The following is a 27,974-nucleotide window of genomic DNA, read 5'->3' as shown; positions in this document are numbered from 1 at the left end:
TTTCCTATTTTGGTGCATGTTTACACTAGTGGGAATTATTAAAATATATTTTACTTTTTTTCTTATACTATTAGCTATGGAAGCAAAAAATAATCCTAATATGTGGTCTTTATTTCACTAACTACCACAGCACATAGCAAGTAAATGAATTAGTTTAAAAAATATTACCAGTTCAAACGCCATGAAGAAATATAATTTATTTTTTAATTAATTGATTTCCATTTGCCTGATAGGGAATGTTCTCTTCTCACTCCTGGTAATTAAAAAAATATCAATCCAATCACAAGTCTTATAATTTTTCCATATCCAAAGATTTTATCTGAGTAAAGATTATCTTGTAAAATTATTATAGGTCAAATACGTGTGCTAATTTGTGTAAAAGTTGGAAAATGTACATCAGATTTATCCAGAGCCTAAACCATGTCATCATTTTTCCCCAATCATATCATTTTCAGGGCTCCATAGATTTATGAATTCTGTCGGAGGTAAATGAGACGAGAGCAGATCTGGAGATCGATTTCGAAGATATATATATTTCTTTTCAGATTTGAATAATGTCAAAAAATAATATGATATACACTTTACACTAACTCATCTTGGCATGAGCAAACATCACAAAAATTAACTGAATTATTAATTTAAATATTAAATAAAAAGGATGGTTAGGTAAACTGAAAGTAAACACTTAGAACTAAGATTAATCTTTCGCTATTGCAACACTTCCGATAAAGTGGTTATTGTAACAGTACAAAAAAAAAAGATTGACAATAAATTTTCGCTTTCTTTTCCAGTTTTGATGGGGAAAGGAAGGGTGAAAAAAAGAAAAAATCCACAGTGCATTTTTGATTTCTTTTGTTAGGATAACTTCAAATTCAGTGCGATTGATTGCAGGTTCAACTTCTCCGATGGTCCTTTTCTTTTTTGAGGTGAGAGGTTGACAGGAAGGTGCTCCGCACTCAGTGCGCTTCAAATTTGAGGCTTAATCACACGCCTCTTTCACGCAGAATTACCCCCAAATTGCTGGATCAGATTGTTACGGCGTATCCGGCATTAAGCTTCCTTTTACCCCAAATCCGTTGAAGTAGGAAATTAAACAAAAAGGGGAGAAAAACATCGACTTCCGCGAGCTATCGACTCCAAAACGGGCTTATTTTGCTGTTAAATGATCTGCAATTTAAGAGGCCACATTTTGCATTTGTCACGTAACTGAGGGTCAACTTGAAAATGACACAATGAGATCCAAATTAACATTCTTGGTGTGGAAACAGAATTATTTCAAGAGTCCAACTGGTCCTGTGGACAATCATTGGTCTCGACTCTCCTGCCAGACGCAAGAGGAGGGAAATACACTGGAGAATTACCTTTTAAATCTTGTAAGGCATTTTCTAGCTGGATCTCAAAAGCCGGTACGACCCAGCTGTGAGTCACGACAAAGATCATGCACACCAACAAACAATTCCATTCCAATAAGCGTCCCGTGTAGGGGTGCACTCCATCATCTGCTGTCCTTCAATCTCTCTTCCAACACAAGTCACAGACTATTACAATGACTCATGGCTGTAATCGCAGTTTGGGTACGGCCTGCCAGGTGGAGAATGGGCCGAGAGGTGGGCAAGGGAGAGGGCGGGGCCTGGGATTTTAGTCGGGGAGGGGGGGGGGGGGGGGGGGTGTCAGCAGCGGGGCGAGAATGGCGGGTCGATGGGTGACTCGGTGGATGACTGTAACTCGTAGGCGGCACCGCTGTCCACCTCCATAGATTTTCTAGAAAAGAGTAGACGGATGTCCCTGTGGAGGTAGATCTTCCCAGATTTTGAGCTCTGGAACCTAGTAAAGAAAACAGAGAGGATTGGTTGTAGGCAATGTTCCCTCTAATTTTTCATTGGTCTGGGCAGAAAGACAAGCTCCCTGAGCGCATTGAGTACCAGTGTGAGTGACATCATCATTGCTCATTATGGGCACACCAGTATCACACCTGCCATAAGCAGGTGCATGTCAATGTTCCCTCTAAGTTTTCATATAAAACATGCTGTAAAAAAGCTAAAAACATAAGAGTGGACAGAGCTACTGCCACTGGCTGCCGCGTAAACGGCGCCATCATGGGGAAAGGGGTAAAAAAAAAAAAAAGGTTGGATTTTATTTACTGTGCGCCATATGATTGCTACTGCGCAGAGAAGACGAGAGTAGGGTGCAATACAGTAAAATTAGCCCTATGGAAACGTTTCAATACTTAAAGGCTCCTCACCTCAGATGAACTAGATATCGCAGAGTTCGTGCCTGACCCAAAGCGAGGGTTTTTCTGTTGATCTGATGGTTTGAATCCCGCCTGACCGGGACAGAGAATGTCCTCTGGCGCAAGAAGGTCTGGTGTCCCGCTGGCATGGCTCGTAGGTCGTACATCACCACAAACATCTTTACCACTGTCTTGTTGGGGTTGAATAAGGTCTGTGGTGAGTGGAGAACATTTCCCAAGAGATTAATCACATGACATCTATCTAGCCACGTAGAACAGGCATTTTCCAGTTCTGACTATACCGACAGTTGAAAAAACAAAGTCAGTTCTTCGGCTTTTGAAGTTATTTTAGTCCCTCAAGCACGACTTTGTAATGTCGGTGGGATTTTTGGAACTAAAAAGGCCCTCTTGGTTAACTATCCGTTCTACTTCATCCCAAAGGAGTTTGAGTGGGCTTTTCCAAATGATATATCCAAGCTTTTTTGGGTGGTGTACTAGGAATAAAAAAAACATTTCCACTGAGCTGAAAAGCACAAAACTGTTCAAAAGAATGATTAGGATAATGAATTAAGATGAAAGGAAAGAGTCAACCATGACTTAATGGTTATTAAGTGCCATTGCTGTAAATGTACGACTAATAAAATGAAATAGGAAAGTATAGCGTGAACACTAGGGGACTCCCACAACCTAACTTGCTCTATAAAGCTCTTGTTTGTACTCATCTATGAGAAATGATTCTAATTTTTGATGTAAATCCGCCCTTACCACTTGAATGGTTCCTGATGGAGGTACTCGGTAGCCCCTTTTCCCCAAGGACTCCAAGTTGATCACACCCTGACAATGATACAAACAATATACTTTTAGATTCGTAGTAGAGCAGTGTATCATACAAATAAAAATCAATTGTATAATTTTTACCATATAAGGTGAAGGGGCGTTATCATCCGACACGCTGTAAAATGTCACATCCACGGGTAAGGTCAGGTGACTTGGACAGAAGGAGCCACTAGCACCAACTTCAGCCGCAAAACCGTCTACAGTCCCCAAAGGCTCCAGACGGTAATTCAATACGCACTCCTGTCATGAGTATATTTTGAAAACACCATTATGCTTAAAAACAGTACAGTGATCCCACGGTTATCGCGGTTAATGGGGACCGGGACCACCCGCGATAAGTGAATTTCCGCGAAGTAGGGATGCCCCTTCAAAAATGGTTAATTTGAATTGAATTTAAATTTTTATTTATTTATTTTTATTTTTTTATTTTTTATTTTTTTTACCCTCCCTGTACACCATATATAATACGGGTAAAGAGTGAAATTCATGTTGTAACAAAAACAAAACTGTAAAATATGTTGTCTCAATGTACTGTATTTTCACGACTATAAGGTGCACTTAAAAGTCTTACATTTTCTCCAAAATAGACAGTGCGCCTTATAATACAGTGCGCCTTATATATGGAAAAAACAGAAAACCAAAAACGAAAAACCACCACTGTCGGATATTAAAAAAACACAAACGCCTGAAACAATACTGTTAAATATGCAGATGCCATCTTAGTTTACAAAATCTTCCATCATATAGCTCCTCCCCCACTGCAAGATTTTATACAAAAACCCCCAAAACATCAACAATGGCTGGCACTAGAGGTGACTGTGTAGTGAGTGCTTCATACCTAGAAGTCAATAGCAATTACCGTATTTTCATGACTATAAGGCGCACTTAAGTCTTACATTTTCTCCAAAATAGACAGTGCGCCTTATAATACAGTGCACCTTATATATGGAAAAATGTAATTCATTGAGGGTGCGCCTTATAATGCGGTGCGGCTTATAGTCGTGAAAATACAGTCATATTTGTATTTTTTTCCCCAAAAAACCTGCGAAGCTCTGAATACGCGGTGGCTGAACCGTGAAGTAGCGAGGGATGACTGTATTCATCTTGACTTTAAACACCGTTGTCGTGGTAAAAAAAAAAACGTATACCATAGACATTTCACTAAGAATAGCAGAAAGCTTTTATAAAAAACTGTATAATACGCCTTTGAAGAAAATGAGTTGAGTTATGACACATATTTGGTGCTTTACCTCAAAATTTCCCAGAAGACTGAGACTGGCAGGTGGAGCACTTGCACTAAAAAGCTGCTGAGAGTCATCCGTGTACTCTTCTCCCTTAGGGCACACCCTGTGGGTTTTAAACACACACGCACATTCGCTTGATTGACCTGTTCACCACGTCAAGGAATTTTAAAGTGAGGGAAATGACAAACATTCCCAGCCAAAACTGCTAAGGTGAAAGAACGTCATTCATCGACGGGTATAGTAGAGTATTGAAATAGTCTCCAGGTGATGGAAAGTTGGGAGCCAAGAGCAATAATCCTAAACAATCCAGCCAAAGTCAATAGAAACACTATAAAAATGTCTTTCTTAGAAATAGAAGAGCACCGTTTTGAGTCATTTTAACCTTAAAGACTAAACTCTGCGGCATAAAAAGTGGCCCAGATGAAACGCCCACATGTGCACTGAGTAGGCAGTTGCTGCTAAGATCGCCCTGGCTGCCATTTTGAGCAAAATGTGTAATAACAACTCACATGTACAGACAGCAATTCTTTAGAACTACTGAACCATTTATCACATCCAAATCTGACAGGTCTACATGTCTATTTAGGAGATGATTTTGTTAAAGATGAGAAAATTCTAAACGGAAGACTGAGTTCAAGTTAATATTTTAGCTTGTTTGCACTTTTAACTTCATCGTGTAAATAGAACATGTCATGTACTTACTCTCGTCTTTTAATGGACTGAAAAGCACCAGTTATTTATAATTAGTATCAAACGGTGTTATGTCTGATTTTATAAACAAACAGAATGTGAAACCATTTGAGCATACGCATGTATAAAGCTGAAAGAGTTATTATTATTTGGTGTTCCTTGCTGTTAGATGCTAAAATGTAAAAACTGTTATACTTCTGAAATTAAACTTTTGACTTAGCCATTTTTTTCTATTTCAAGCTGTGGTAGCATTACTCTAGATTTAAGAATTTTGAGCAATAAAAATACTGCTAATTCAAAACAGAAATGACATATTTTCATCAATTTCTATCTCGTCAAAAAACAATCCAACTCCACACCCAAATATAAACCCAGAATCGCAAAAGGCAATTTTTCTCATTAACTTGTAAAAATCAATATTAAAACCGCACTATAACGTGGGAAAACTGTAGCAAATTCATCCAAAAATCAAAGTATCCAATACAAAATTATTAAAACAAACTAAAATAAGACTAAAGATTTCTGTCCATACAATTACAACTATAAAAATAAGAGAACTTCCACCCACAACACTGGTAAATATGCACAATTTCATCATCTCAATGCATACTCGCAAATAACAACACACAACAAGCCGGGGCTTACCTTTTCCCAGAAGCCCAAGGCAAACCCTTACAGCCAACCAGAGAGGTGTCCAAATCAAAATAGCCCGATTGGTGTTTCCTCTGGGGTACCTGCAACAATCACACGAGACACAACACCTAAGTCCGCTGCCATAAGTCTGATTTAACACCATATTAATATAATATATTGCATTGCAAGATCACAGCTCCCTCTGTGTAGAGCAGGGGTGTCAAACTCCCTTTGTTCTGCGTGCCGAATACATCTTAATTTGAGATTAAGCGGGCGGGACCAGTAAACTCATTGCAAAATTAGCATAGAACTAACAATAAGCCCACTTTTTTCCTTTGTATTAGTCACTAATACTAATAATTAGTGCAAAGAATGAGTAAATTATCAAAATGTTTATTAACAGAATTTTCCTTTTACATTATGAACAATATATTATGAACAAGAGAATAACATAAGAACATAAATAAAGTATGTGCAATTTTAACAACACTTTTACACAGTTAAACATATATTTAAGTGTGTTGTACATAAAACTGATCACAGAAATAGTAACAATGTTCCAAAAACATTTAGTACCAGCCTTGTGGAACTTAAAGACACTGTTTTTCGACATCTGGAAAGCAATTTGAACAAATGCGCACACTAGCGGATAATACAACTACAAATATTAAAGAAAATTCCTATTTTTTATACAATGCAGCTGTCTTCCCCGGGCCGTACCAAACCACCAGACGGGCCGGATCCGGCCCGCGGGCCGTATGTTTGACACCCCTGCTTTAGAGAGCTATGGGTGAATCACACAGCCTGGCCATGTGCATTCATGATCGATCATCCGCTACCTACTTAGTCGTTACTGCGGCGTGATGATTGCATTGTAAGTAACGTCACATGGCTAGTGAGCACCACGTTATGACACAGAAGAGCACACGGGAATTACCGATTCTTCATCGGGGCTAAAAGCCTTCGCATGTTGAGTCATTGGAACATTTGGGTGAGTGTATGTGTGTGTTTTCTTACAGGACTGGAGAGTAGGGGTAGGCCCGTGCAGGGGTGGAAGGCCTTGGTGGCCGTGGCGTCTAATGAGTGGCGATTTTGCTTCCTCCAGCCGTTGCAGGGCCCCAAGGGAGCGGGTCCGTGAGTTCGCTGGGGAGAGAAGAGGTTAAAACGTTAGGTTGTAAACCCGTAAGGTCTTTGAAAGCATGTTCGTAGTAAGCAACATGCATCATCTTTTATGACCACGTTTGTTCTGTCGTAAACGTCCTCAAATAGATTTTATTTTAAAAACATATATTTCTTTATGGCTTTCCACTCTTTTTCCTCACAAATCAAAATTTTATGTACCATTGGCTAGTGCTGTTCTATGTGGCTTTGAGGTTTAATGCACATACACGCTACGTTTTTATGATTTTTTTTAAATTTAAAACTGCACTATACTATTTTTGCTTTTGACTTGGCTTGAATATGGCGTCATTTGCTCGATAATGCTTTAGGGAAAAGGTGTCAAAGTGGCGGCCCGGGGGGCCAAATCTGGCCCGCCACATCATTTTGTGTGGCCCGAGAAAGTAAATCATGAGTGCCGACTTTCTGTTTTAGGATCAAATTAAAATGAAGAGTATAGATGTATATTAAATTCCCTGATTATCCCCTTTTAAATCAATAATTGGATTTTTTTCATCCATTTTTCCTGTGTTTTTAGTTCCAAAGTCATTTTGGGACATCTAAAAATATGTTTAAAAAAAGCTAAAATATACATTGTTTTAAATCTATAAAAAACTGAATATTAAGGGATTTTAATCCAGTTTGAATGCTTTTCCGTATATCCAGTTAGTTATATTTATTTTTTTAGAGTGGATTTGCAATTTTTTTCAACAATTTTATTTTTTCTTGAGATATCAGTTATTCATTTTTGTATTATTTTTTCAGAAGTTAGGTTACTTTTGTCAACTTCTGATTAGAATGAAAAAGTAAAAGGCTTAGCGGTTTGGCATTCTAGCACCGTTTTGTGTATAATAGGACTTGTCAAAGTGAAAATGAGTTTTTATGACAAGAAAAGTCAGCAAAAGCTCAATTTAAAGGTCCCTTACCAGGTGAGGAGGGGGAGACACGTCCGGAGTTCGTCTCTGTGTTTGGTTCTCATTCCGGGGTAAAGCATCTGCCTGTGCTGATAACTGAGGTTTGCAGTGATTTTGGATTGCCTTACAGCTGGAGGTGCATTTCTTGCAAAGCGTGTCGTTTCTAGGTCCGTTCTCAAAGGAGGGGGAGAAAATATGACTGCTGGTCGTATGGACTGGTGGCTTTTCCCGGGCTGGGGTTTGTAAACGTGGACCAGCATGCAACTGGCCTCTGAATGAAGGTTCTTCAAGTGTAGACTGGATGCCATTTTGGGCTCCATGAGAATGGCGGCAATCGGTCCCCGGATCGAGGCGACTTTTGTTTGTGCAAAGAGGCGTGTACGAGGGGGCGGCGGCGGGTTTTCCCCGATCAAGTTCGTGTTGGTGGTGACCGTTGGTGTAGCGGTCCTGTGGGGTGTGTGGAACGTGTGATGGGTGCGAATACGTGCGTATTGTGTGCGTGACTGTTGTTGTGTGTGTGTGGTGCAGGGGGCTGCCACATCTGCTGTGGCTTGGGGACAGCGAGGGGACGAACAGCCTTTCCTGGATCAATCGAGTAATGTCCTGCACTGCCTGAGCTATCAGGGAACCATCTCGCTCGTTGCTTCTCTCCCTCGCCACGTCTCGCGACCTATCCGGGCTTTCGTCTCTCGTCTCGGTCAATCTCAGCTTCCTGCAGGCCGCGGGTTTCGGGGACGAGGTCTCCCGCTTGTGGAAAGACGTCCCGGTAGTGGGCGTGGGCCAAGCGTGACCCACGCACTCGTAGGGTGGTATCTCTGGGTCTTTGGTCTTGCTGGCGGCAATGTCGTCATGGCTGCTTCCCCAAGTGGCTTTGGGAGGGTTGTCCGTGGCGAAAAGGGCAGGGGGGAGCGGCGGCGCTGTGGGGTCGCAGAAGTTGAGCCTCTGTGCGATGCGGGCTATGACTTCTTGTCTTTCCTGTAACAGCGAGCCGATTAAGGGGTTGGTTTCGTTCGCCGTGGGCCGTGGCGAAGGACAGCGTGCGGGCTCGGCTAACGAGAAGTTTTTCAGGGCTCGTAGCGGCTCGGGTAGAGGGGCTTTGGACCGCTCGCCGCTGTTGGTGCTGCACATGTAATCCTCCAACGGCGGGGGGTCCGATGAACCATTGAGGGATGAGTAGAGCCATTTGCCAGGGTGTGGGGAAGGGGAACGAGGGGGTGTGGGCAACCTGGTTGACTGGCGGAACACTGGGGATTCCTGATTTGGGGGGATGTTCACCTGCGGGAGTTCTCCGTTCTGATATGCGTGCTTATCGCTTGGTTCCTGATTTTTCTTGCCGTAAGGGCCAAAGGGGATGTAGGAAGGGGGCGTGGCCGTTTGTGGGAAACTGTTGATGGGAATATTGTTGATGGGAAGATTTGGGATGGGGAGTCCGTTGAGAAGGAGGCCAGACATAGAACCGGGGCTCTTGGTATAAATGTTGGGGTTGTGTTGGTTGTCTTTGCTAGGCTCCTGGCTTTTTCGAAGGGTGGGCGCTCCACCGTGGCTGTTGAGGTTTGGGCTGAGGTTGGGGGTTTTACTGTAGAGGGGCGGCAGGCCAGTGTGAATGCTGCAAGCCAGAGTGGGATAAGTGGGCTGGCGGGGTAGGGACTGGACACGGACTTGGAGGGCGACACTCTGGGATACGTTGGGGATGGGGAAAATATGCTCGGATGGAGGCTGTGGGAACTGCCATACCAAGTCTTCATCGGCAGCACTGATTCTGTTGGAAAGAAGGGATTGAGGTGATTTTTATATTTGTGGTTTCGTGTTAAAATGATGAGAAATAAATCTTGTTCAGTCTAACCTGTAAAGGATGTTTCGGGGAACGATTCCGTGAGAAGCACTCAGCCAGGCGCTGAGTTGCGAGAAGAAAACATACGAGCGTACGGCCAACAGCAATGTCTTTTCCTCAATGAAACGGTCGCCGCTTCTATTTAAAGACAAAATATAAAACAAATTTCAATGGTGGAAATGTGTCAGTGTGTCGGGTTAATGAAAAAGCATTCAAGGGTGCATGTTCACAAATTCTTTCAACAAATGCCACTAAAAAAAAAGTGGGACAGTTTTCCAGGCTAATTACCCAGTGGGTGCAAAGCTATTTATTTTGGATTTAATGTGTTTTTCCAACTCATTTAAATTCCTGTCATCATCTTTAACGAATAAGTCTAGGACTTTGGGTGGTTTCATTTGGGCACTTCTTAATGCATTTTAAACCTTTTTGGCAAAGCCCATTGTCCAAAAACAGCAAAAATATAGTGTATTGCAAGGGTAAGGAGCGTACGGCTTCAAAGCCATATGTGGCTCTTTCCATGGATCAATATGGCTCTCCACTAACCTGTGAGGTAAAATATGGTCATCACTCAAGAGACAAGAATGCACCTATAGGACACTGTGGCGTTGGGACTAGCTCTGGCATCACTTTAATCATAATTCAGTTTTTCATTACTCATCTCATTTATACCGATTGATTTGAAACAGCATAACCATGTTGTCCAAATAAATTAGAGACTTATTGTGATTAAAAAGTGGTGAAATGACCACAAAAAAAATAAAATTCGCACATTTTCATATATTTTTACTTTTAAATTCTGAGAATGGCTCTTTAGAAATAACATTAGAAAATAAGAATAGTTTATGGCTCTCTCTTTCAAAAAGGTTACCAACCCCTGGTGTACGTATTGTGTCTTATTTTATCTAAGTCAGGCATGTCCAAAGTCCGGCCCGCGGGCCAATTAAGGCCCGTGGACAAATTTTTACCGGCCCGTGGCCTCTATCATGAAATCAATAATACACGGCCCCACAGCACTGTTGACCACAGTATCAAATACATGAGTTCATTATTTTTTTTGTGATGGTCAAAATCACAGTTTGAATATGCAGTGATCATTGTTTTGTTTTCAGCACTGTTCCTACAGTGAGCATATAATAGTGAATAATATGTGATGTTTCACATGAACTTAGATATCCTTGATAGTTTTCTTATTTTTTTGTGGTTTGTGATTTCGGTAAAAACCTAAATGTAAAAAAAAAACGTAAAAGTAAAAGTATGCCATTTCTAATTAAAAAAAATACCAAAAGGTTAATTTGTATTTAATGTTAATGGTTCAAAGAATGTCAGGCTAAATAGTCGGCCCGAACACATTTTCACCTTACCAAATCTGGCCCTCTTTGCAAAAAGTTTGGACACCCATGATTTAAGTAGTGCGTCTTGTTTTCCAGTATTTTCTTCATAGATACCAGGCAAATTTCCAGTGGCGTTACCAGTTTGCTATGACATCACTTATTGTTTTAAAGCTGTTAACAACCCGCAGTAGAAACACCTGCTAGCTGAGGATTTCCCTGATCCAAATTTCAACATCTCAGCTATTTATTGGAAACACACCCACATTGATCTCAGTAACCCTCGATCCCTGGTCATCCTATCAAAATTGAATAAATTAAAAGATAAATAAAAGCTTCAGTTTGTGCTTACTGTCTCGGAACCGGCTGCAAAGTCCATCTCTCCAGCAGCAGTGCGTCTTGCTTGATGACCGGGTCACTGATAGGGTCACTCGGAGAGCATTCGTCTCCGTAGCAACAGTCGGGTAGGAGCATGACCTCGATCATGATGGGGATATTGTTCCTCCAAAGCAGGATCAACTCTGAGCGAGTCCGCCGCGCCTGCCGACACTGTAGAAAAAAGAGTTGTGTTTCAAAAAGTGAGGGTCCAATAGACTCCAAAGAAGCTTGCTCAATGGCTTTGAATGAATTGTAATTGTTTTACAATAAATTTGTATGGGAAGCCATTGTTTGAGGAGGGAAAAAAATAACATGCAACATTTTACCTGTGGTACTTTATCACTGCATTCATGCTTGTGAAGAGGTGGCATGGCCGACTGGGCGGGCGGACAGTGCAGCCCCTCGGTCCTGCCCTTCACTGAATATTCCGGCGTCCGTCCCTCTGTGATGAGCAGGGTCAGGAACACCAGGAACTCCTCCGCATCGTACTCGAAAAACTCCTCCGTCGCATCTAGATGAAGTAAAAGTAAGCACCGGATTTTAATCAAACTGCTAGCGCAAATTGGCTTGAGCTATTGATTCTCAAATTCCCTAACCATCCTTAATTCTTACTCTATACATCGACAAGTGCAGCAGGAACGTTTATTCTACTCAAGAACTTCTTCTTACAAGGAGTGCGGCACATTTTTTCCACTTTATTTACCTCACGAGGGAATATTGTATATTTAGACTGCCCGTACCAGCTGAGTGTCAGAGGCAACGTCATTCCCTCGCAGACATGCACGCAACCACTAAATAGGTATTCTTTCACCAGCACTTACGAGTAAGGTTTGTTTGAATCGGGTACACCCGTGTTCTCAGGTTTTTATTCATACCATTTCATAATACAGTTAACCTATTACCTGCCATTGACATTGATATTTTAAGCTACATGTGTCAAAGTGGCGGCCCGGGGGCCAAATGTGGCCCGCCGCATCATTTTGTGCGGCCCGGGAAAGTAAATCATGAGTGCCGACTTTCTGTTTTAGGATCAAATTAAAATGAAGATTATAGATGTATATTACATTTCCTGATTTTTCCCCTTTTAAATCAATAATTGTAATTTTATAATCTTTTTTTTTTACATCTTTTTAGTTCAAAAATCATTTGGTAAAAGCTAAAAATATATAAAAAAAGCTAAAATAAACATTGTTTTAGATTTATAAAAACTGAATATTCAGGGATTTTAATCCAGTTCTTTGAATCCATTTATAAAAAATATATATATCTAAATATTATATCTAAAATGGTCCGGCCTACATAAAATCGAGTTGACGTTAATGTGACCAGCGAACCAACCCAAGTCAGACACCCTTGGTTTAAGGGAAATTGTTTCATGACCATTGGCATCAATGGCAGCAACAGAGTTAAATGTGTGCCAAATAAATGGTTAACATGAATCAGATGTATTTTTAGAAGAAGAAAAAAGTGCTCGAAAGGAAGCCCAAGTCATGCGATAAGCAGCCACACAAAAAAAAAATGGTAGCTTCTTTTTGCAGAAAAAGCCTCCTTCACTTAAAGATTGTCTCCATAAAAGTGAGATGGCTATCAACAAACAAGCACGGCCTCAAAGGTTTACGAAGCAATCTGGCATCTAGTGAGGGAGGCGTGTCAGGAGCATCTGCATTTTGAATGATCCTTCCAGCTGCCCCATTTACACCAAAGTCAATGCACCACTGTTGCCATCTTCATTGCTGCTTATCAATGTAACATTTGCGGCTTTGTAAAAAAAAAAAAAGGAGGCCAACAAGACTACTATCTAGATCTCATTAATTTATGGGCAGGCCTATACGACAGGATTCAAAATCTGGCTGGACTGCAGCCTCATTTAAACAAGAGCACTCAGGAAATACAGATCTCTGCCAAGATTTATACATTTGTCAGCTGTCAAACAATGTTGGAACCGGATTTGGTTTTTGCATTATGCTCCCTTGAAATACAAGATGATGAAATGATACAGAAACGACACATCTCCTATAAAACTGTTCAGATCATCCTATTTTTTTTTAATTAATTTTTTATGGCTAGTGAAGAGCCGACCACATTAAGGGACCTTTTTGAATTAGATTTTTTTTTAATGAACACAAATAAAATATTCTCTTTTTCCCTATTTTTGTAGGAATGGGTTCTTTTAAAATAAACAAAAAGGATAAAAGGAAAAAATCCAGATATTTAATTACATTTTTTTTGCCCTTTGTGTTTAAATGAAAATAAATAAATGAATAAATATATATATAAAATTACAGTATTTGCCCCCCCGGTATAAGGTTGTCCCAAACCTGCTAAGAAAGGACCGAAAGGCCCAACATCATCAACAAGCGCTTATGAAAAATTAATTACCAACATGAAAAGGATACCAAAATAAAATACACATACGCATTCATCATAAAATGACCACATTTCTATAATAACACCGTCAACAGGAAGTCACACACAAAAACACGACTGAGGCTGCTTTAAGATTAGAGGCTATTTAGTCCTGGTACTGGAATAACAATCAAGAAGAAAAATACAGTGGATACGGTTCGTGTATGAAATTATTACCACACCCACAAGATGGGCCAGCTGACTCTCACAATAAGAAAAGCGTTTTTGTGTGTGTATCTGTGTGTGTGTGTGTGTGTCTGTGTGTGTGTGTGTGTGTAAGTGTGTGGGTAATGCAGTCTTCCAGGCAGTCATACATTCCTGCGGGGGGAACTCCTCCTCCACGCTTTTGCACGTGGAGTGCTGCGCAGTCCAATACAAAACATATACGGACGGAGGGAGGGAGGGAGGGAGGGGGAAAAGACGGGACTCTCCAAGCGAAAAGGGGGGTGGCATTTGAGTCTTTTTGCTCAGCAGCTGGTGGGTGCGGGGGCTTATATTGCTTTCGTTATTGGCTCCAATCGGAAAGCGTTGAACCCTTTATAAGGCAAATGGCCATTATTCTTTGTAATTTAATAAATGTCATTAAATCTCGTGGAGGCTTAGCATCCATTCCCTTAATCACATTTTGAGTCATGGAAGTCACAATATTCACATTTAGTATAAAAGGCAAGATACAATATGTAATGTAATCCTATGTGGATATTTTAATACTGATAAATAGATTATTATACTGCCTGGTGCCAATAGGTGGTTTAGAAAATGAATGAATGAATGTTTTTAAATGTTAAACATTTTTAGTAAATCAAGAATACATTGATAAAAACAATAAGACTCTGGTTAAACCCCCCCAGAAAAAAAACTATTATCAAAAATACATGTATAAAAGCATGAATGACAACATTTTTTTCAAATTATTTTTGTTTTGTTTTTTAAAAATTGAATAAATAAAGTGAAATTAACCACAAAATTCACAACATTTTTAAAATTCCCTTTTTTCTTTTAAAAAAATATTTCATAAATAAAGTGAAATTACCCACAAACCTACTATGTTGTTTTTTGGGGGCCGCGTTTATAAAGCAACCCTGTGTTATTGTCAAAATAAATAAGAATATATTTACTATGGAACCCTTTAAAATGTTAATGACTCCAACTGAAATGATCAATATACATTTAACCGAAAAACAACAACAATGCCTACAGCGCTCACGCAAATATAATGCACAGGTGCCAGCTGGTGTCAGATTGTGTTTTTTCAAGAGGACAAATTCTTAGAGCATGCACATTACCGCCCCGGAGGCGTGCATGTGCATAACAAAAAAAAACAAAAAAAACAGCCATGAATACTAACCGACAACTGCGGGCACAGTGACACACAAACACAAACCCTTTGAATACAGACCGGCGGCATGGGCGCATGTACACAGAGAGATGGACAAAGGACTACTGATGGTGGGTTTGGGTAAGGGGCCCAGCCAGCGTAAGCACAGATGAGAGCAGTCGTGCTTGAATAGAGCATTCCTCTGAAGCCTACATGCAAATACGCATGCAAAGACCCGCATTTGGGGGGGTTGTTCGGGATCCAGGACAGCACAAAGAGACAGGTTGGCGGGAAAGCACCAGTTAAGAAGCTGTGTTCCACACTCAGAATCACATTTAGTCAATACAACAAGGAAAATACAAATTGTCTTTTAGTGGTGAAAAATGTACAATTGAAAGCATCTCTTTTTGTCAGGATCCTTGGGTAATTGGGGGGGGGGGGGGCTTTTGAGGAATAACGCACATTAATTATTAATCATTAATCCTTAACAGGGTTCAATGTTCATAGCCACTGGCGTGTGAGCAAAAGGCTGTCTAGTTGCTTCTTTATAATGTATAACGAGCCTCCAATCAAAGTGTACCTTTGGAACTACTGTGTGTATCTTTAAGTCTTTATTTTTTTTCTTCCTTGGAGCCTCTGGTGTAGGGGGGGGGGCTGAATTAAATAACAGTTTCAGCAGTTTGAAAAGCAGTCCATAGACATCTGAAAATGATTGCCAAGTAGGGTCACTTGTATTCTGTCTTTAAGTATACTGACACAATCAGTATATACATTTCACACCAGACATTCACTTCTATTGCCCAGTTGGGTTAAAATCATTTTACACATCACCCAAAACAACGACACTACCGCCAACAACTTCAGAGATGTCATTTTAAGATTGTTAAGATTCCGTGCAGCAAAGACCTGCTTGCTGGATGACGTTCAAAAAATCAAAATAGTTCACCATGGGACTTTCCACTACAGCTTTAATTTGAATTAGGCGAATGTGTCATGCTATTATCACATCAAGCTTCGTACGAATCTGATTCTTGCTATCGCTACAATCCAGATGAGGGTTTATTGTTCCCAATCGTACCATCGCCAAGCGAACTGCTTGGTAGAAGAAATAAGAGGCTTGGATAACGCATCCTGCTACGGATGCGGATTATACAGTGGTACAAAGCAACACTTGAGCCTTCCCTCTCCCACGTGCCCGCGACCTCTCTCCGCTATTTGTTTCCACGAGGCAAATGTGAATTGCGTAACAGGTCAGATTTAGACTAGGGCTTCTTATTATTAGAGGCTGTGACCGCCTGCCACCACCAAGTGCAGTTGGAGCCCTGCCTGTACATGTTTTTTTTTTTGGCCAGGACACACAAACATTCACCTCTCAGCTGTCTTAATGTACCCAGTGCCAGTAGTTGAACAGTGCGGTTGTGTGGGATTGGAAAATGTCCTCCAGGACAGAGAGTGGGGGGTCAGATTTAGTAGCTAACACATAATAGTTGGAGCCAACAGGACATCATTGCGAGCTCTAGGGCAGGTATGGGCAAACTACGGCCTGCGGGCCACATGCGGCCCGTTAGGCTTTTTAATCCGGCCCGCCGACGTTGTCCATTTTTTTTTTACCATAAGATGGCACCGTTATGCGGAAGCTAGTGGCAGTAGCTCTGTCCACTCTTATTTATTTTTCATGTTTTACAGCCCCTCTATCTTTTTTAAAATTCCATTTTATTATTTCTTTATACATTCCTTTTTACTTTACTTTGTACTTTATACTTTTTACTTTAATGATGAGTGATACGTATGTTAATACTTTAGTCCTTTTCTTCTGTTTATGTTTCATATGTACTGTTAACGGATGCACTTTTTTATATGTATCGTATCTTGTGCTGACCCGGCCCGTCTATCAAATTTTTTTAAAGTCAATGTGGCCGGCCCCCGGGCCAAAAAGTTTGCCCAACCCTGCACTAAGACGATTTGTCACCACTAAATAAGGCAAATTTGATGTTCATTTGGATGGCAGTTGCTAGCGTGTTATTGTGCTTGGATGTGAGGAACAATAAAAACAAGCAAATAATCCAATTGAAGCATTTTGTACACATCAGTGTTCTTAATTTAACAGAGACAGATGGGACGGTAGAACACGCAAACGTGCACTCATAAACTGGCCCATCTATCCATGAAGGGTGGACAGAATTGTGCAAGGTCTTTCCTGTTTTCCATTGGGCAGTCTGCTCTGCTCTATGTGAACACAATAATGCTCGCTTCACACCACCAGCTAATTTGAATACTGTTAATAGAAGAATCTTCGTGCTTGGTGGGGACCTTTCTCATTTGGTTGTGAGTAGGTTTCAATGAAAGGGGCTCAGAGTCGTGTCAGCAGACGATCAAAGTCAAAAACACTGATGGGCTGCAAAGCACTGCATCTGCGCGAATCAAAGAGGCATGTGGCGTGCACAGTATTGATAATGACATGCAGTCAGGAAGGGAGATGAGGTGCCTATCGAGAAAAAGACAGCATAATCAAGGACTCAGCTGATGTTAAAGATGAAATCGATGGCTATCTACACAAGGGCATTTATAAAAAAAAACACCCAAAGAAAACTACCATCTGCAATAAAAACAAATGTGGGTTGTCAAAAATCATACTGTAGTAACAGGCAGCATCAAATTTCATAACAATCATCCATTCATCATCTTATGGACTTTACGATTTTACCATGGGCTGTCACCATAGTGAAAATGTTCTGGGTGTAAAACTGGGCCAAAAAAGTGATAAATCACCACCAAAACTCATGTGGACATTTACTGCTGGTCCATTCAACCTCAGTAAATTTCACGGTAATAGTTCATTTTCAGAACTTTTAAACTTCACAGGCATGAACATCGTTTTCATGTTAGATGACCAGAGTGGTGAGGTCATGGGAATATCAGTATTCACATAGTTTCAAGTACTTCTACCAAAAAATATAGATATATTTAGGAAAGCTAATACAATGCAAATTGTAATACAAATTCCCCTTTGGTTGACTTATGTTGGGTATCTGAAATTACTCCGTTTTTCGAATGAATCGACTCTAAAAATAATCTACTGTGACGACAGCCCTAAAACATTTACCCATAGCTTAGCGCAGGCTTAGCCATCCGTGATCTACTTACTACTATTACTACTCGTCCTCATTTTGTGATAATGACTAGTGATGTTAAAGAAGAGTTGCTATGCAGTGTTTAGCATCTCTAGCTACCAAATCGGCACATCAAAGATGAAGGCCATATTTTCAGATGGCTTAGGAGCTGATTTTTAACAGAAAAGGATGTGATAACAACACCAATAAACATGAGCTAATTTGTTTGGGAGCTGGCAGGCAACTGTCCTCTTTGGAACAGTTTCAACTTCCTCAAAACAGAGAAAAACATTCAACTGCCATTTGCTAAAAAACAGCCAAACTGAAAACCTTGTGATTTCAGCCTTTGATCAGAGCAGCAAACCAGAAAATGCATGAAATCCTGGCTTTTTTTGCAAGCAGGGTAAGAGGGTCAAAAGAGGTTCCAATATTTACTTTACTCAGGCAGTGAATCAAATCTTTTTGCAATTGTAATTCCTCCAGCTGCTGCATCAGGAACTCTACCTTTGCATATAAAGGAGGAGCAAATAGAATGTTCTTTGGTACATATAGATTGCATTAAGTCAGCCACAAGATTCCCAAATAAGCACAAAAACTAATTAGGGTTGCATTTATTTTTAAATCAAATAATCTATTGATTAATTAGTTTGATTAGTCATTGGATATAAAACATTTAATGGGAGGTAGAACACCTTTAGGACTCAGAAATAAGTGTTTATTCTTGTAATATCCTCAATAAACTGTACATCCATTGGCGTCAATGTATTTCATACCTTGATAGAGTGATTTTATATTCAAGGTTGGAAGCAGAAGGCAGTGTATCCTACAAATAAAAATAAATACAGCACTTTCAAAACAAATCATCACACCAACACGCTAATGCAACGATTAATCAAAGCAAAAGAAAATGTCCAAACTTTTTCACTTGCCCTATAATGAGAGCATGACAGTTATGATTCATGAGGCCAGAAATGCATACACTTATACAGCCGTCTTTACTGAAATGAAAAGAGGGAAGCAAAATGGGAGATTACAATGACAGTGCTGTGTCAAATCGCCTTACTGCGGCCCCTGGTGAGATAAATATAGACAACTTGGTAGGGATCATATTTTTTTTTTACCCATCTAACTCTGATTTTAAAGCACTTTAATCATTCTGCCAGGGGTGCATGCAGACTCCACATGTTTTAAGTAGTTGCCAGCAAATAGAATTTGAGTACAGTTTCAATTATTTTCCATTTCCTGGCATACATGTGCCTATTAAAAATTACACACAAAAAAATACAATTATAGCGATTTGCACTTCTAAATGGCTTCCATATCTGCTCGTAAAATTGCATTTTTATGAGCGGATACAAGACATTAATAACGTTCAACTTATTTTGTGACTGCAAAACGCTCAAAGTGACAAGATAGGTAAGGAAAAAAACAATAATCAGAGTTTCCCAGTGGTGATACAGGAGGGAACAAGACTTTTCCATTTCCCGCCCTGCCACAAAAGAGTAGCTCCAGAATACTGACTGACTTGGTGACAAGCGCAAAGCAGTCATCAGCGGTCACACCAGATTAATAACCGCAGGGCAAAAAAAAAAAAATGGACATGTTACCATGGCAACAGGGACATTGTTAAACATTCTCATCACAGTGACTGAAGAAGTGGAAATGAGGAGTGTACGCCTGCATCTTTTGTAATTGGCAGTGAAGAGCAGATTGAATGTTTAAAAGACACCCGAGGGTCAGGTTGTGTTTTGACTTAAGACTGAGTTCTCTCCTATAAGTGTGCTGCTGAATTCATTAAAACCTGATTGTGTGCTGCCAATCATAGGTCATCTGAAATGTCTTGATCTTTTTGAGTATGCCTTCTCTTTTGTGTTGTTTGATTACAAGGAGCTGCCCTCCAACCCAGTTCCACATTACAATCATAAGAAATTAGCATTGAGCTCACCTTTCCTGTTTTTGACTGCTGTGTGCCAAAGCAATTAAAACAAGGGAAGACGTGGAAGTGTTGTTTCCATGTAAAGTGAGTCATGCAATTGCGTAGAAAAAAACATGAAGGGGCATAGCACTGCTTTCAGTAGAAACTAACTACAAAACAAAGTTTTATTGTAACCAGTCAAGCTCTAGGCTTTTTAAAGCATCCTTATTATCAAGCAGAACTATCAGATCGAAGAAAAAAAATCCGATTCAAGGTGGTTAAAAAAATAATCACCCTTCTACTTTTTGAATTATGAGTTGGTAGCTGAATGTTTAAAGTCTAAATTTTGGCAGGGGCCAATGTTTCATTTGCATCAATGCCACTTTAAAACCATTACCTCACAACCTGAGTTTTTTTTCTACCTCTCTCAACACTGTAATACAAAGGACAAGATCTTGAGCACACAGCAATACGTTTCGATTGGTTGAGGAGCCCGAGTACAGTTCCAGCTATAGAATCCTCTGTTTTGTCAACTCAGCTGCCATTGTTCTAACAAAACACACAACACGCACACCACACATGGGCCTCTCTCTGACACCAGCCTGTGACTGTTAGGACAATCAGCAGTTGTTTGCCAGCGGAGAAATACATGTTACTGAGCTCACAGACAAATGAACCATAAGCCACTTCAGAGTTAAATGCATGTTTTCATGAGAACAAAGACAGAACCCACATCATGAGGAAAAGCAGGCCATCGTCTTTTAAATAATCAACCTTTTAAACCCTCTCAGAAAGTTCTAATCTGGTTTAGGAAAACACAGAAAATGTTACTTGTGACAAAAGTGTTAGTTAATAGTTAAGGCTATGTTTTAAAGGTGCAGTCAGGAAAAACCTACATAAATGTTGAGTATATCAACAATGCAGACAATAAGAGGTTAAAATGACAAATTTAGCCAAACAGGACCAAGCAGTTGGTGAATTAACGCTGAACTCTCCCAAAGTGACTTTTAAAAGACATATTTTTAGTTAATAAATGTCATCTCAGAGGGATTACAAGGAATTCCACACTATTTAGTAACCAAAAAACCCTTTTTGATAATCATAGCCAAGGAAACTATTTATTCAAATAAGCTGCTCACTACCCAGGTTGATAGAATCAATTACAGACTGACAATGTCTGTAAATTATATATAGCATGTTTCCACCACCCTTTTCTCTGTGTCACAGTTCTATAAAGATGGCACTGACACCCAATAAAGACAATGTCGACACTGCAATTATCCGTCTTTAGAAGTTCAGTTAGAGTTGAAATAGAGACAGGATGGCGCCAATATAAGTGCATGCTGTAATTTCAGGACAGGGCAAAAAATAAAAAAATAAATAACCAACAACCACTAATCCCTGCAAAATGTAAAGCCCCTTTAAAAAAATACATTTTTAAACCTAATCATTTCAAAAGTAAACTCCTAAAAGTGTCTTCATTTGGGAAGTGTAGCACTCAAAGCACTTAATACACCATTCCGCACCAAATGTGTACAAATTGACTATTCTAAGTATAATCATCACATACTAACCGCTAGTATAAATTAAGCATACATCCAATTTCTTTGTAAAGATGAAAAACAAACGGAAGAGATGTCTTACTGTTCAAACTGATCACCTTGTCTTTGGTGTTTGTGCTTAATAGTCATTATGTAGCAGATCCAAAGGGTGATGTACCCACGACACTAGGGCACTAGGACAGACTAGACTGTATCTGTAACCAGATCCAATTCAGGACTTGAATGCATAGGCTTTTGCCCTCGCCTGCGTTTCTCATGCCAACTTCTAGAAAGGCGAGTCGTGTTGAAGCAATCTGAGCAACATGGCTCACCAGGCCGCGAGGAAAGTATGTCAAATGGACATTGACACCTTAAGGTGGAAGTTGATGACTGTAGATGGCTGTCATAGACACACACAAGGCTCTTTAGATTTACTGTATTTTTGGGGTACTTGACTGAATTTAATAGACTTAAAGCCTTAACATTCGCCCAACATCGCCATTTGCCAACATCACAGCTTCAAATATGGCTAAATCGAGTAACAAATTCAATCACAAAATGAAATCAATTTAAAGTTTAACTGTACTCACCTTTCACTGTCAAGACTACACAATTTACTGATTAATTTAGAATCATTGTACAACTGCATCAAAGGCTGAAGGGGGGGGGGCAGGGGGGAACTGACCAATAAAAAATGGGCTGAGTACAGGAGAAAAAAAAGAACATAGGATTCACGGAGCATGATAGACTTACTGCCAGTTGAACTGGCGCAAAGACGAAAACCTACAGAACTACCAGAAATACTTGAGTATTAACTCAATTATTTCTGGTAGTTCTGTAGGTTTTCGTCTTTGTTTACTTCGTCAACTGTTTGGTTGATGGGATACTCTCGAAACATAAATACGAAAGGGGATAGTGGTCTCAAATTGAGTGAACTCTTGAACAGTTGTTAATAAACAATGTGCTCAATACCTCCACAATAGGTCCCTGAGGTGTTCTCTGTTAACAGTGTAACCATGTATCTGCTACAAGAAGAGTTACATGGTCACACTGAAAGAACATTTAAAGAAAAAAGATCATTAACTGCCATTTTGGCCTATTAATTTAGACAACAATACAGCAGGCTAATCAAAACATACACCAGTTCAAATGAATTTGCCAATGTGCTTTCAACCATATAACTAGATGTAATTAATACTGTATGAATACTTTTCATGTGGGTCAAAAATCAAAGTTTTTAGTGCATGTTGTTTTCTGAATGTTAAATTATATTCATTTTAAGAGGCCTTTTAACACATTTCTTTTAGCTTTTTAAACTTCAAATGATTTTGGATTGTGGTAAATTATTTATTATAAATGTAACTAAAGCCAACACAAATCATATTTTATTGTGGCACAGGAATCCTTTGTGCAGGAAAAGTTGGGCCCCAAGGTCATAAAGGTTAAGAACCCCTGCCTGAAACTACCACATGTAAAGGAAGACCTCAATCATGAGGAGGAGGTGAAGCAGTTTAAGGCACTTTTTCCCCAGAAAAACAAACAACTACCTCTCATTTAAGGGCAGAGTTTCATAGTTCTGCTATATATTGTTTATCACTCAACTGTGTCATGAGTTTCCCCATCATAAATATAACAGACAGCTGTAGAAAATTCAGTTTATTCTTTTACTATGCCATTTTTCCCCAAAGAGATTCCCACAGAAAGACCACCTATGCTGCTTTTGACCATAAATGATGAATTTACCTTTTTCTATTTTCCACATTATGAAACTTGGCATTGAAATTAACATACCAAAATACATTTGACTAAAAAAAAAATACTCAACAGGTCCAGATGGCCCCTCCCGTTGAACAGCAATGACATCACAACACTACAGGTGACAAGCTGGCAGAAAAACGATAACCCATGCAGGTTTAACCAGTCTGCTACGGACACTCCATAGCTTGTTAACATTGAGTATTGATGGTGTTGAACGCTGAGCTTGACCACATCATCACTAAGCATGTGCGACATTATTATTACATAAGTGCATTAGTACACTGGGAGGACTGGGAGGCCAAGTGCCTTGCCGTGCCAATTCGTGGCTAGGCTACTTAAGATCTGTCTTAATTCTCCCCAACAGCATTGGAGATAAACACTGGCCCAGAACTGACCTTTGTTAGCTTTTTGCTAACAACCCGTGAAAGCATTTCTTTGCCTTTGACATAAAGTGCTTCAAGATCTAATGACGTTTATGTGATCAGATGAGAGAAAGGATGCAGTCAAACGTCTGGATTGCCTTAAGCAAAATTGCAAAACTAGAGCAGCAGAAGTGTATGAAGACTGCCGATTTCCAGGCAGGCAACGGTCGCACTGCCAAAGCCGAGCACACACCTGTTGTCGCTACCTCCTGCTGTGGGATAAATCACTGCAGGAGGAGCCAGCAAACACAATACAGGAGACAGGTGCTCTGTATATCATTCTGCTTTATCTGGGGCTCTTTGTCAGTGAGAGTGCAGAGTCGTGATCCGCTTGCACGAGTCTGGGACATCTCAGGGTTGCTGTAATCTGGCCAAGGCCATGACAGAAGGTAGGCAGAGGAGTAGGGTCAAGCAGGGGGTGCCTAACGGACAAACGCTCACTTTGAACTAATTTTCATGTGAGCAAGACCTTTCGCTGGTGTCAAGCCAAAACCATAACTTTTCTGGAATCCCCTAATGAATGATTAACATACCATCATCAAGGAGAACAAACCATTTTTTATCACTAAATTAGTCGATTACATAGTAAAACTACCATGCAATTGTGGGGTTTCCCCCAGAAAACTAGCATAGCCTAATGGCAGAAGCCTATAGTTTTTACCATGAAAAAACAAACCACATTTTTACATTGGCATTCACACACTGTTGGTGCCCCTGCCAACCCAGAGTGCTTTGCCCAAGGGCACTTTGACATTGGACAATTTGAACCTGCTGACAATTTGGTCCCAGGACAACTTGAGCTGCCAAAACTGCATCACTGCTACCCCATTAGGATTAGGTAAATTAATGACTGATGTCTGATAGTACGGGGGGGGGGGGGGGGGGGGTAGGTTGGCCTTGAAAGTTAAGGCTTGCTGGAAGGAAAACAAACGTTACTTAAATATGATAGTGTTTCATGTAGTAAAATGATGGAATTAGTGGTTACATTGTTTTGACAATACAATTACATGAAGGTAAAAATAATGGAAGCAGTTTTCATGGAAACTTTAAAAAGCAGCGGGTTGAAGAAAATGTATTAAAGGTGCAATGGTTATTAGGAGTAAGCGGTTGAACAAGCACTCCCACATTGACCTGACTCATCGCCCAACCCGCAGCAAAACAAGAGGGTCAGATGACTCTGGTTAGCACGCCATAAGTGCTCATGTTGTGCCCTGAATAACATAAGCGTGGCCCACAACATGCAACAGAGGCTTTTTGCATAACCTTGGAACAAATGGAGATTGTTTTGTCTTTCATTTTGTTTACAAAATACTGACTCTGATCACTCAATCAGAAATTGGCTGTGTGTTTCTTACCGATTTCATTCGACTAGATCTACTGCTCAAAAAGTTGAACAGACCCCAGCACAAGCTAGCCCACTAACTTTTGGAAGGACATCCAGTTCTTGAAAATGTCCCTATCGTCCACTTATTGAAAGACTTCTGTTACTTTGCAGTACTCTCCTGACCAATTACTTTGGACAAGCACGGTTGGTTAAATACATTACACTTTCTTTATGTGGACGGTAGCTTTTGCTGTCAGGTAGGTCAAGCACAAGAAATATCCTGCTAGATCAGCTAAACTCTATTGTGGTTTAATAAAGTAACTTTAATTCCTAAAAGATGAAGAGTGAGCACTATTTGACGTAGTTCTGAAAGTGATATTTTCACAAATCTGATGATGTGACTTCATGGTTGGCTGATCAGCAGTCAAGCATTTCCTTGGTTCTTAGTCATAACGTACAGTTCAATGTCCTTTCTATACTGAGTTAATAAATCATCCAAATAACAGTCAAAAACACCAATCTGGTGTTTTATAAGTTTGAACAGTTGATTGTGGTAAGGTTCTCCATGTTATAGCAGAAACTTCATTGGTCAAATACCAGTTTTTAGTTTTAAAGAATCCTCAATTAAACCATAAACAGTACCACTGGCTATATTTTCAACCTTTTACATACAATACTTTGTCAATAATCATTACCGAGGTATTTTTTCATCATCTTAGAGTCACGCATCCCAAGTTTCTAGCCATATTTTTTTTTTTTTTTACAAATTCAAGGTTACAACAGTTAAAAACAGAGGGCACACTTCTGGACAAGTCCAGACAAGCCACCCTCTAAACTGCTTTAAACCAACGCCTCACAGTAAAAGTACCTTCCCTATTCTCCAGTAAAGTTGACAGTTAAATCAACATCGTTTTCCTCAGCAACAAAACAGATCTGTGAATGCAGATTACAGACAGCATGTGAGCAGTAAACATTCGGACCAAGTTCACGCAATTGAACATGTTCTACATTGACAATAGCGTGTCATTGGTGACATTTGTGTTGTTGACTTCTCTATTAGTAAGAGCTGTCAAAACTGAGTGTGGCAGCCGGTGGGGTGCCAGGATGACATGGTAACCATAACCCCTTTAAAAAGTAAGATCACTGAATCTGATATCCAGCTAAAGTTTATGAAATACACAATACCATCACTAAAGTCACTAAAAGTGACACGTTTTTTTTCATTTTGGCTTTTACCACTGTACATTTAAATCATATTGACTAAAATCATAACTTGTAAACCCCTCAATTTGATACATTCAAAGCACCACTGTACGTGATAACACACCCACACAGAAACCAGTTTCCACAGGATAATTATGGTGTAAACATACAATGATGGCAGCTGCGTGAATCCTACCACCGGTTATAAAAAAAAAACAAACACAGTTGATTTCTCTCTCAGCGAAACATCACCCGTGACCACCAAGACGGCACGAGACAGTTGCCGTCATTCCCTTAGGGTTTCTCGCAGCTGACCCAACGTGGCGTGCTGCATTTCAAGAGGTTGTCAATACCCAAGCGTCACATCAGGGAATAGACAAAGACCGATTAAATTAAAGGGTGACAGTGGGAGTGGGTGACCAATTGATATATGTACCTATTACCTTTCATAACCTCATCAAAACAAACAAGGCCAGCCCACGATTGACTGCAGCTAATCTCATCACGGTGCCTTCGGCTGAGTACAATCAATCACCAATCGCAGTTTTTTTTTTATGATTAGGAATGCAGACGGCGTCTCGAAATGGAATTAACATAATTACAAACAAGGGTGTCCCCCCCCCCCCCCCCCACCCCTAGTCCCTGTTTCACCCTCATCGTCGTTGCAGACGTGGAAACAGGTTGCCGACCATAAGGCGACTGCTTCATTTCCACAAATGAGGCCGCACCAAGAGAAGGAAAACAAACAAGCTGACACGGAACAAACCGGGAAAATGTGTGTCCTCATTTGCTTGGGACAACGTGAGGATACCTTGAGGATGAGTGACATCATTATGTCGCTTGGATACCATCCTGAACCTAAACACTTAAACACATGCACACAGTGAAGTAACAGTGACATCATGTCCATGATGGAGGTGATCAACCTACCTCTCTCGGGCTTCATGTTGTCCAGTGTCATCAGGCTTGTAGGGTCTTTCCACCCTCTTGTTTTCCTTTATTTTTGACAGCAAAAAGTCCTTCGAACCTGGTCAAGGCTTGGCTTTGACAACCCCCCCCCTTCACAGTGCAGCCTGGCTGGGGTTGGCTTGGCCCTATCCCGCAACAAAGCGTCCCTTCGGTAGCATGCTACTGTACTCTTCCATTTTGTTCGAAAGACACCTGCGATTCTCAGTCCCCCCAAAAAAGTCGTGCCTTGCTCGTGGGTAGCAACGGAAGCGACTGTCGTCCGAAAACCTTTGTTTAAACGACAGACAGCCTCTTTTGTTTAAGCGATCTGGCGATCTTTCAGTGACAGCCCCGTTTTAAATACCACCACCTGAGCCATATTTACGTCGTAATACAGCTAACTGACGCCGACTATAACTCGAATGGACTCAAGTCGTCTTCTCGGTTGGTCGCCATCGACTTGGGTGCTGTTGACTCCTCATTTCAAAACTTTTCTCCTCGAGAATAACAACGTCAACAAGACAAAAAAAATCGGGACGTTTACGCTAAAGCTAAAGGCTAACGTGTCGTTCGTCACGAAAAGCTAACGAGTACTCGACTGCTATACGATGGACAATTTAGGGGAAGCAAGTATAAGGATGAAAGGAACACAGAGGCTGCCTCGTCGTGATGCTTATTAGAGCCTGATCCCCTCTTCGTCTTCCTCCTCCTCCTCCGCCTGCGCCTCCGCCTCCTCTTTACCGACGCGGAGGACACACTCAAGCCTCCATAGGTTGTTCCCTCCCC

The 27,974-nt window shown here is 40.4% G+C and overlaps 1 protein-coding gene across 1 annotated transcript; it reads right to left on the bottom strand.

The window, feature by feature from the left end:
- Positions 1-513: 513 nt before the first annotated feature.
- Positions 514-27,974, bottom strand: atosa (atos homolog A). The gene is made up of 12 exons (XM_077712836.1): positions 27,171-27,974; positions 11,570-11,754; positions 11,218-11,414; positions 9,550-9,675; positions 7,719-9,465; positions 6,652-6,777; positions 5,647-5,735; positions 4,318-4,414; positions 3,149-3,307; positions 2,996-3,064; positions 2,243-2,442; positions 514-1,824 (listed from the first exon to the last, which is right to left on the bottom strand). Exons 1-12 carry the CDS (start codon positions 27,199-27,201, stop codon positions 1,671-1,673), a joined length of 3,180 nt encoding a protein of 1,059 aa, XP_077568962.1. The 5' UTR covers positions 27,202-27,974; the 3' UTR covers positions 514-1,670.

Source organism: Stigmatopora nigra, chromosome 3, assembly GCF_051989575.1.
Source record: "Stigmatopora nigra isolate UIUO_SnigA chromosome 3, RoL_Snig_1.1, whole genome shotgun sequence".
Taxonomy (NCBI): domain Eukaryota; kingdom Metazoa; phylum Chordata; class Actinopteri; order Syngnathiformes; family Syngnathidae; genus Stigmatopora; species Stigmatopora nigra.
This window is presented reverse-complemented; position numbering and strand designations above follow the sequence as displayed.

Excerpts from the sequence above, each read along its gene's own strand:
- atosa (XM_077712836.1), bottom strand. The coding sequence starts at position 27,201 with ATGACACTGGACAACATGAAGCCCGAGAGAG. Across the intron at positions 9,676-11,217 it reads TTGCAGCCGGTTCCGAGACA|AAGCGGCGACCGTTTCATTG; the intron begins GTAAGCACAAAC and ends GTCTTTAAATAG. Across the intron at positions 4,415-5,646 it reads CCTTGGGCTTCTGGGAAAAG|GGTGTGCCCTAAGGGAGAAG; the intron begins GTAAGCCCCGGC and ends TAAAACCCACAG.